Genomic DNA, 11,119 nt, shown 5'->3' on the forward strand with positions numbered 1-11,119 from the left:
AAGGTTGGCAGCTCGGATCCATGCGACGGGGTGAGCTCCTGCCTCTGATTACCAGTTACTGGGAATTGCAAGTAGGGAGGGTGTTGCACCCGGGTCCTCCTTCAGGGTTCCCCCAAGACATCTGGCTGGATACTGCGAGAACACAATACTGAATGGGATAGACCTTTGGTCTGATCCAGCAGGGCTGTTATTACGTTCTTAGTGAGACACACATGCAAATAACACTCTATGTCCCTGTAGTGGTCAGCAGTTGCTACAGGTAGCTGAAGCTAGAGGACCCCTTTAAGTACATCAATATATGGAGAGCCTGCTGAATCAGTCTAATGTAGGGTTGCCATTTTCCAGACATATGGCAACCCTAGGCTAATGGTCCATCTGGTCCAGCTTCCTTTTCTCATGGTGGCCAACCTGATAGCCTACCTTGCTTCCATAGAAGTCAATTCACCTTGGAGCACAGGACACTGTCCTATGCCAGGCCAAATTCTTGGCCCATCTGGACCACTAATGTCTACTCCGACTGGCAGCAGCTCTTCAAGGTCTCGGGAAGAGTGGGGTCTTTCCCATCACCTGATACTTGGTTCCCAAGTGGCCTCCCATTGAAGCAGAGAACAAATTTGGCTTAGCTTCATGAAGGCAGCTGTACAGTGGTACCTCGGGTTAAGAACTTAATTCGTTCTGGAGGTCTGTTCTTAACCTGAAACTGCTCTTAACCTGAAGCACCACTTTAGCTAATGGGGCCTCCCGCTGCCGCCGCGCCACCAGAGCACGATTTCTGTTCTCATCCTGAAGCAAAGTTCTTAACCCGTGGTAATATTTCTGGGTTAGTGGAGTCTGTAACCTGAAGCGTCTGTAATAATAATAATAATAATAATAATAATAATAATAATAATAATAATATATTATTTATACCCCACCCATCTGGCTGGGTCTCCCCAGCCTCCCTGGGCGGCTTCCAACAAAGTATTAAAATACAGTGGTCTGTTAAACATTAAAAGAGTCCCTAAACAGGGCTGCCTTCAGATGTCGTCTAAAAGTCTGGTATTTGTTCTTCTCTTTGACATCTGGTGGGAGGGAGTTCCACAGGGCGGGTGCCACTACCGAGAAGGCCCTCTGCCTGGTTCCTTGTAACTTGGCTTCTTGCAGTGAGGGAACCACCAGAAGGCCCTCGGCTCTGGACTTCAGTGTCCAGGCAGAACGATGGGGGTGGAAACGTTCCTTCAGGTATACTGGGCCAAGGTCATTTAGGGCTTTAAAGATCAGCACCAACACTTTGAATTGTGCTCGGAAACGTACTGGGCGCCAGTGTAGGTCTTTATGTGGTCTCGGCGGCTGCTCCCAGTCACCAGTCTAGCTGCCGCATTCTGAATTAACTGTAGTTTCCGGGTCACCTTCAAAGGTAGCCCCACGTAGAGCACATTGCAGTAATCCAAGCGAGAGATAACTAGAGCATGCACCACTCTGGCAAGACAGTCTGCTGGCAGGTAGGGTCTCAGCCTGCATACCAGATGGAGCTGGTAGACAGCTGCCCTGGACACAGAATTGACCTGCACCTCCATGGACAGCTGTGAGTCCAAAATGACTCCCAGGCTGCACACCTGATCCTGAAGCATCTGTAACCCGAGGTACCACTGTACTGTGTGCCTTTATATCACAGTAAAGAGGGAGTCAGCAACAATCCACTGGCGTGAAGGTGCAGCTCAAACATGCTGCAATTCCCACTGTACATAAGCAGGCCCTGCTGTCAGGAAGCCAACTCTGGGGTAAAAAGAAAGCTTTCTTGATTGTGTATATCAGCCCCCTTAAAGTATTGCAAAAAACAAAGCTCAGCATCTGCCATATGCTATGCTAATGGCACACATATGTGACTCTTTGCTGAGGACTGAATATGCAAATTAACAATTGAACTAATTGTGCACCACTGTTGTTGAAGGATTGCTCTCCGGGTGTAATGCAATCAGCTGCTGAACGACTGGCCAAAAGAACCTAGGAATTGGCATTGAGAGGAATACTGTCTCCAACAGTAAGGGGTGGGACAGCCTTATCCCCCACGAGCTGTGAGAGGCAACTGGTTGGCCACCCTTTTAATTTCCCACCACTTATTTGTTTAACAAAATTAATATACCGCTTACTAAAACAAAAGACCTCTAAGCAGTTTCCAACAGACAATCTAAAATATTAAATTTAAATTACTAATAGCAGCAGCAACAACAACCACTGTTAAAAACAAGTTACATTGGAAAATATAAGATCATCCTTTTTAAATGACCAACCATATCAAGGGTCAAAATTATGGTCTAAAATTACATGCCTGGGTAGGCTTGCTAGAACCAAAAAAGTTTTTAGCAGGCACTGAAAACAGTGTAGAGAAGGCACCTGCCTAATATCGATAGGCATGGAGTTCCAAAGTGTAGGTGCTGCCACAGTGGAAGAACGGTTTCTTCCAAGTGCAGAACGAACATTTTGTGGCACTTGTAAAAGTGCCTGCCCCACAGATCTAAGTGGTTGAGTAGACACATATGGGCTGGGGTGACTACGCTTAGCTAGCAGCTTTCTGGGGCACTGTGGGAAATGTAAAGGGTAACCCAGCAGTAGCTTGGAGTGCTGCAACCACAGCCAGGTAAGCCTTTTGGCAAGGCCCGAGCACCTCAGACCTGGAGCCAGTCCGGCCAAGATACACTCCAGGGAAATGTGACAATGATAATGTTAATAATACTTCCTTTTGTATCAAGCTTTCAGTTATGCAAAGTGCTACACCTGCATGATGTAACTGCAACCCTTACTTACAACCAGTGGCGGAGCAAGTTGATCGGGCGCCTGGGGTGGCACGCGTGCCCTGTGCCCGGGAGCGGGGCCAGCTGCCTGCGGGGGTGGGGCCAGCCAGGGCAGGATGCTCTGTGGGGCCTCCGAGGAGTCTGCCTGCCTCCTCCCACTCAGCTGCCCTACAGCTGAGGGGGAGGCAGCGGACGGACTGTTTGGGGCAGCACGGAGCCTGCGGGCGCCCATGCCAATGTGTCACTCCCGGGAGAGATGCGTGGCTCAGGCATGCTGCAGGCCTTGTGGTGAGTGCCACCTGGCATTTTGTCACCACCCTCAGTGGTGACACCTGGGGTGGCCCGCTCCCACCGGTCCCCCCTTCCTCCTCCCCTGCTTACAACAACCTTATTAAGCAAATTGCATTATCTCCCCATACAGTGGTGCCCCGCAAGACGAACGCCTCGCAAGACGAAAAACCCGCTAGACGAAAGGGTTTTTCGGTTTTGCGTTGCTTCGCTAGACGAATTTCCCTATGGGCTTGCTTCGCAAGACGAAAACGTCTTGCGTTTTTTTTTAAAGCCGCTTGAAGAGGCGCAGTTGCGACGGACCGTGCTTCGCAAGATGAAAAACATCGCAAGACGAAGAAACTCGCGGAACGAATTCTTTTCGTCTTGCGAGGCACCACTGTATTGCAGAAAGCAGGAGAAGACTGAGATGGATAGAAAATGGCCTGCCTAAGGCCATGTATGGTGGTTTATTAATTATTATTTATCATTATTATTACTGCTACTACTACTACTATTACTACTACTACTACTACTACTATTCCAGATTGTATTGCTTTATCAAACATACTGTATCTAAGCAGTTTACATAAACTGGTATAACATATGCAATTAAAACAGCAATAAAACTGGCTTTAAAAATAATAAACAGAATAAAATTATCTTAGCAGTGTTATTCAAACTGAAGACTTCCATCATTTGTTGCTCTATTATCCTGTATTATCCTTCATTGTCATCATGCCCATCTCATTTATTACCCACTCTTTACTAGCAGGTCACAGGGCTACAACGATTTAAAATTTTAGCCACCCTTTAGCTACATTTTGAGTGGCACCGAAAGGAGGAAAAAAATTCACAGGAAGGGGATAACTTGTCAATCAAGCTAAAAGAACTTTCTTTAGGCTGGGGGGGGGGGAGAGATGTAGCTTGCACAGCTTCCCTTGAACAACAATGGCTGGCCTTCTGAAAACATGATCAGTTTTGTCCTGAATTTCAATCTCAATGTGGGAACGGATTCTGGAGAACTGTTCCAAAGGATGATTAGCATTCTAATCCATATGGTGGGCTTTATCGTTCAGAAATGTGCTCCAGCTTCCCTTTTTTAAAATCCAGATGTGAGTAAGAAATCCCTTTACTTAGTTTAGTAATGGGGCGAGTAATCCGTCTTCATTTTATTGCCCATGATTTCATTGTTTTGACTGTTCCCATGAACCTAACACGGAGGGGAGGGTGGGGCAAAGTAATTCTCTGGTACTGTAGCCATTTTTTATTATTATTTAAAGGACTCAGTCCTCTGATCAAATACAGAACTACGTCACGCACCTGTAATCCAAAAAGGCACAGTAAAAGTTCACTTGGTTGCTTTCGTTCATGACTTGGCTGTATTGGGGAGCAGTCTGAAAGGAAAGAAAGAAGACATGTAAACAAAAAGATAACCAGGACACACTGGAGTCTACCATGGGTAGAGGCAAGATGTTGGCTGGCGCCCCAAAAAGTTCCTTTTGGAGACTTTGGATGGCATCCAAAGTCAACCCAAGGGACTGACTTGCATTGGGATGCTCAAAGGAGGGACATGGCATAGTGGAACAGCATCTGTTTTTCATGCACAAGGTCCCAGTTTCAACTTTCAGTATCTCCAGGTAAGGCTGGAGATGGCCCTTGGCTGAAACCCCCAAGAACTGCTTCCAGTTGGAATAGACCAGGCACGTCCAACTCCCAAGAGGCTGTGCTCTATTCCCAGTATTAAAAAAAAAACTGGCGGTGACCTACCCATTGTCATTGGAGGGAGGAGGAGTGTGTGTGGGGTGGGTGGGTGGGTGGAAGGGGAGGATTCCCAGAGTTGTTTGTTGAGCTTTTTTTTGGGGGGGGGAGGATTGCCCAGAATTGTTGAGCTTCTTTTAAGGGGAGATGCCATAACTTGCTCGCCATAACACTGCTTAGAAAGTCACGCATCCCTAAAGCCAACTATCGCATCCCCAATCACCAGCAGCAGACGCCAAACGACTGCCCACGTGACACAGAGCAAGGGGAGCGGGAGGCAGATAGATTAATTGCCCAATTCAATTAATCCCATGATCAATAAGGATCCCACGATCGACCACGATCAACCACCTGTAGATCACGGTTGACCGGTTGGACATGTCTGGAATAGACTTTACTGAGCCAGTTGATGGCCAGATATTCCAAGATGGATAGAACAATGGGTCTGACTCAATAGAAGGTAGCTACCTATTATGCCCAGCCATTCAGCGAGGCACTCCTTCCAAGCAGAGCCTTTGATTGGCCTGTTGGAAGCTGCCCTCTTTGGTGGGAAGACAGCCCCTCAATCACGCCGGCCAAGGGGAATTCCCCCACCAATGGCCAGTGAATGAATGTGCTCTGGCTGCCACGGGTGACGCTGGAGCATGATGGGCCACAATCGTTGCCCACTATGGAAGCAGTGAGTGGCCAACATGCAAATTCAGGCAATGCACATTCACTTGTGGTGGGATATATTTGTCTGATCTCTGTATCTTGTTGTCATGAGGGGCAGGGGTATGTTTATTGCATGGGACATCTTGTGCGGTTATACTGGGGGAAAACAGATTAAAACATTTATTTAAGCACACATTTTTCAATGCATTTCAAGGCAATTTTCTCCTTAAAAGCACATTTGTAAAAAAATATACAATATGCATTTACATATGCATTTATGTGCAAAATGTAAAATATTTTATGTAGTTATGGGACCAAAACTACACTGCAAAAATGGGAGAGCTGCATAAACGGTTTTATTTTGATCTGCAAAGAAGTTCTGGAACATGAAATCAAGCCAATCTGTTTCAAAAAGTGGACTGAGTGGATTCCTCCCCCGTACACAATTGTTTCAGATGTTGTTCTCAAAGATCATGCTTTCCCTGGCTCCCAGTGAGCAATCCATCCTGCATCGCTCAAACACTTCTAAATTTAACATTTCCCCAAAATTTTCTCAGTTGGAATCTTCGTTTTTTCTTTGTACAAGAACATTAGCCATGAGACAGAGCCTGATATCATGTTCTCTTAAGTATAGCAATCGATATAAATTTACACATATTGTGTCTGCAATCTACTGGAGGAAAAGCACTTTAGGAGAATTCCATTTATTTAACTTAGCTCTTTTTTTTAAAAAAAAGTGATTTGATACAGAAGTACAGCAATAATTGCATGATTACATAACCATTCCAAATAACTCTTTAATTTCAAAACAAGAATCTGGAAAGAACATAACCAAGATCAGGTGGGCTGTATTTTTCATTATGTATCGTAGCAAAATTGTTTTTGCAAAGCAAAGGAATGCAGCTGCACTTTCAACCCCTCTAAATGAAAGTCCTTGGCAGACCTCAAGGAGTCAAACCTTTTTTCATGGGAAAACAAACCAATGTTCGGCCATAAAGGCATCCCTCAGTCAGTTTAGCCCCTTCCAACTAGAACGACACACAAATTCGTAAGTGGAGAGTTGTTTCATTTTAAGCCTATATTGATGATTAGAGAGATGTTGCTGTTATTTCTGACTATAGCCTCCTTTGGGGTAACTTGTTGTTGTTGTTTAGTCGTTTAGTCGTGTCCAACTCTTCGTGACCCCCTGGACCAGAGCACGCCAGGCACTTCTGTCTTCCACTGTCTCCCGCAGTTTGTTCAGACTCATGTTGGTAGCTTCGAGAACACTGTCCAACCATTTCGTCCTCTGTCATCCCCTTCTCCTTGATGTCTTTCCCAACATCGGGGTCTTTTCATAGAATCATAGAATCATAGAATCATAGAATCATAGAATCATAGAATCATAGAATCATAGAATCATAGAGTTGGAAGAGACCACAAGGGCCATCGAGTCCAACCCCCTGCCAAGCAGGAAACACCATCAGAGCACTCCTGACATATGGTTGTCAAGCCTCTGCTTAAAGACCTCCAAAGTAGGAGACTCCACCACACTCCTTGGCAGCAAATTCCACTGTCGAACAGCTCTTACTGTCAGGAAGTTCTTCCTAATGTTTAGGTGGAATCTTCTTTCTTGTAGTTTGGATCCATTGCTCCGTGTCCGCTTCTCTGGAGCAGCAGAAAACAACCTTTCTCCCTCCTCTATGTGACATCCTTTTATATATTTGAACATGGCTATCATATCACCCCTTAACCTCCTCTTCTGCAGGCTAAACATGCCCAGCTCCCTTAGCCGTTCCTCATAAGGCATCGTTTCCAGGCCTTTGACCATTTTGGTTGCCCTCCTCTGGACACGTTCCAGTTTGTCAGTGTCCCTCTTGAATTGTGGTGCCCAGAACTGGACACAGTACTCCAGGTGTGGTCTGACCAGAGCAGAATACAGTGGCACTATTACTTCCCTTGATCTAGATGCTATACTCCTATTGATGCAGCCCAGAATTGCATTGGCTTTTTTAGCTGCCGCGTCACACTGTTGGCTCATGTCAAGTTTGTGGTCAACCAAGACTCCTAGATCCTTTTCACATGTACTGCTCTCAAGCCAGGTGTCACCCATCTTGTATTTGTGCCTCTCATTTTTTTTGCCCAAGTGCAATACTTTACATTTCTCCCTGTTAAAATTCATCTTGTTTGTTTTTGCCCAATTCTCTAATCTGTCAAGGTCGTTTTGAAGTGTGATCCTGTCCTCTGGGGTGTTAGCCACCCCTCCCAGTTTGGTGTCATCTGCAAATTTGATCAGGATGCCCTTGAGTCCATCATCCAAGTCGTTGATAAAGATGTTGAATAAGACCGGGCCCAAGACAGAACCCTGTGGCACCCCACTAGTCACTCTTCTCCAGGATGAAGAGGAACCATTGATGAGCACCCTTTGGGTTCGGTCAGTCAGCCAGTTACAAATCCACTGAGTGGTAGCATAGTCAAGACCACATTTTACCAGCTTCTTTACAAGAATATCATGGGGCACCTTGTCAAATGCCTTGCTGAAATCAAGGTAGGCTACATCCACTGCGTTCCCTTCATCTACCAGGCTTGTAATTCTGTCAAAAAACGAGATCAGGTTAGTCTGACATGACTTATTTTTCAGAAATCCATGCTGACTATTGGTGATCACAGCATTCCTTTCTAGGTGCTCACAGACTGTTTGCTTAATGATCTGCTCCAGAATCTTCCCTGGTATTGATGTCAGACTGACTGGGCGGTAATTATTTGGGTCCTCTCTTTTCCCCTTTTTGAAAATAGGGACAACATTTGCCCTCCTCCAGTCTGCCGGGACTTCGCCTGTTCTCCAGGAATTCTCAAAGATGACTGCCAGTGGTTCTGAGATCACATCTGCCAGTTCTTTTAATACTCTTGGATGCAGTTCATCTGGCCCTGGAGACTTGAATACATCTAAACTAGCCAAATATTCTTGTACTATCTCCTTAGTTATTCTGGGCTGTGTTTCCTTTGCTGAATCATTTGCTCCAAATTCTTCAGGTCGGGCATTGTTTTCTTTATCGGAGAAGACTGAGGCAAAGAAGGCATTGAGTAGTTCAGCCCTTTCTGTGTCCCCTGTTTGCATTTCACCATCTTCTCCTCTGAGTGACCCCACAGTTTCTTTGTTCTTCCTTTTGCTACGAACATACCCATAAAAGCCTTTTTTGTTGCTTTTAACCTCTCTAGCAAGCCTTTTCCAGGGAGCCTTCTCTTCTCATGAGGTGGCCAAAGTATTGGAGCCTCAGCTTCACGATCTGTCCTTCCAGTGAGCACTCAGGGCTGATTTCCTTCAGAATGGATAGGTTTGATCTTCTTGCAGTCCATGGGACTCTCAAGAGTCTCCTCCAGCACCAGAATTCAAAAGCATCAATTCTTCGGCAATCAGCCTTCTTTATGGTCCAGCTCTCACTTCCATACATCACTACTGGGAAAACCATAGCTTTAACTATACAGACCTTTGTTGGCAAGGTGATGTCTCCGCTTTTTAAGGGGTAACTTAAATATGTGCAAACTTCCACATGCTTGAATTTGTTGCATTTTGGTCCAATTATTACAAGCTCCCTCTGCAAACTAACATGGATAGATAAGAAAGATGGGGAATCTAATTTAGCTCATATTGTACTATAAGTTGGCTATGTAAATGGCACCAAATCTCTCTCTCTCTCTCTCTCTCACACACACACACACACACACACCACTGTAGGATAGATTCATCTGTACATGAGACGTTAAGAACATAAAAAAGAGTGTGCTGGAGCAGACTTTTGGTCAGGGGAAGCATGCTTAGGAGAAACAATAACAGTTTTTTTGTGCAGCAGTTTTCTTTTCTTTTTAATGCAAGGAGCATTCAGGTGCCCAATTCCTTCCTTGTGGTCCATTATGGTGCCCTCCAGCAATGTAGAACATCCAGTGAGTCCTGCTCCTCATGCAATTCAGTCCTCTACTATCATATAAGCTTGTTTGTCGTAAGTCATACGAAGCACAAGCAAAGAGGTTAGAAGGTGACAGTCAAAGTGCCGAGGGTGCTCTGCGAAGCGTATATCCTGAAGCATACAGGATCATAGGGCTTCATGCATTGATAAACAGAGCCATCTAGCTGGCTACAAAGGAAGAACAAATTGCTGGTGCAGAACATGCAGAACAGAAGTCTCTGTGACCATTTCCAAGCTCAGAAGGGATGTTCATAAAAGCAGGATGGGAATATGGACTTCCATTTTTGTACGCCTCCTTTGAACAAGAAAAAGCCTCCTTTCTTGCTAGGACACAGACTTTCCCCCTTTTGCTACACAACTGTTTTTTCCTTATTATTTTCTGCTCCACTCTTGAGCAAAAAATACCTTTTTGGGGGAAGGGTGAGATCCTGCAGAGACACTACAATTTATTCTAGAAAACAGAGACACACAGTCTAGATCCATCACATTTCTCTCTCTCTCTCTCTCTCTCTCTCTGTGTGTGTGTGTGTGTGTTTCTTGAGAAACTAGCTTCATTTAAAAAAAAAAGTTCGTTGCACATTGATTCTGCATTACCCTACAGTTTGTCCATTTGGAAACAGGTGTAAGTGGCCCCATAATTTGGGGAGGGGTATATGCACACCTGCCCAATAATGTTGGGGACAGGTGTTTCCCAATATCTCATCGCCACTTCCTTCTTCATTCACCTGGGGCAGGAGGGAAAGTCATGGATAACCCACTTAAGGGCGGAGTGTTCAAATGTGTCTCAAACACACCCTTATTGACAGCAGGTTCTAGAGTCAATATAGATTTAAAGCATCGTTTTAAGGATGTGTGAATGGATTAGTTTATGTGTAGCCTCAAGGCTTCCTACCTGACAGGCTGACAGACATTCAGGAGCCAGTGTTCCTGTCTGTGATTGAAGCAATGCAAGAAGCAGTTTGGAACTGGGTTTGGGCTTGCTGGAAGGAGAGGTGGAAGTGCTATGAGGCTTCTGGCCAGCAGAAACAGCTCCTAAGACATTGACACGCTGGAAGAATTTTGCTGCACATTAACAGATCTCTGGTTTTGCTTCTCGGTCCTCAGATGATTCACTAGTGCAGGGCACTCCAACATTACTGCACCATTTCAATCATGAATACGCATACATAAAGATAGATGATAGATAGATGATGATAGATAGATAGATAGATAGATAGATAGATGATAGATGATAGATGATAGATGATAGATGATAGATGATAGATAGATAGATAGATGATAGATAGATAGATGATAGATAGATAGATAGATAGATAGAGATAGAGATAGATAGATGATAGATAGATAGATAGATAGATAGATAGATAGATAGATAGATGATAGATAGATAATAGATAGATAGATAGATAGATAGATAGATAGATAGATAGATGATTGATAGATAGATAGATGATAGATAGATGATAGATAGATAGATAGATAGATAGATAGATAGATAGATAATAGATAGATAGATAGAGATAGAGATAGAGAGAGAGAGAGAGAGAGAGAGAGAGAGATGATAGATAGATAGATAGATAGATAGATGATTGATAGATAGATAGATGATAGATAGATAGATGATAGATGATAGATAGATAGATAGATAGATAGATAGATAGATAGATGATAGATAGATAGATATAGATGATAGATGATAGTTAGAGATAGATAGAGATAGAT

At 44.4% G+C, this 11,119-nt stretch overlaps 1 protein-coding gene and 1 long non-coding RNA gene across 5 annotated transcripts in view; one reads left to right on the forward strand and one right to left on the reverse strand.

Annotated features, from left to right (window-relative positions):
- LOC309521568 overlaps positions 1-11,119 on the forward strand; it is a 503,597-nt gene that overhangs the window by 244,264 nt on the left and 248,214 nt on the right. The gene's annotated exons all lie outside the window — the stretch shown is intronic.
- ADGRD1 (adhesion G protein-coupled receptor D1) overlaps positions 1-11,119 on the reverse strand; it is a 304,658-nt gene that overhangs the window by 155,429 nt on the left and 138,110 nt on the right. For all 3 annotated transcript variants that reach the window (XM_082204127.1, XM_082204128.1, XM_082204129.1), the window contains one exon: positions 4,362-4,435. In XM_082204127.1, coding sequence (XP_082060253.1) covers positions 4,362-4,435 — 74 coding nt within the window. The remainder of the gene's footprint in view (positions 1-4,361; positions 4,436-11,119) is intronic.

The sequence above is a fragment of the Podarcis vaucheri genome (genome assembly GCF_965113315.1).
Source record: "Podarcis vaucheri genome assembly, chromosome: 16".
Classification (NCBI taxonomy): Eukaryota; Metazoa; Chordata; class Lepidosauria; order Squamata; family Lacertidae; genus Podarcis; species Podarcis vaucheri.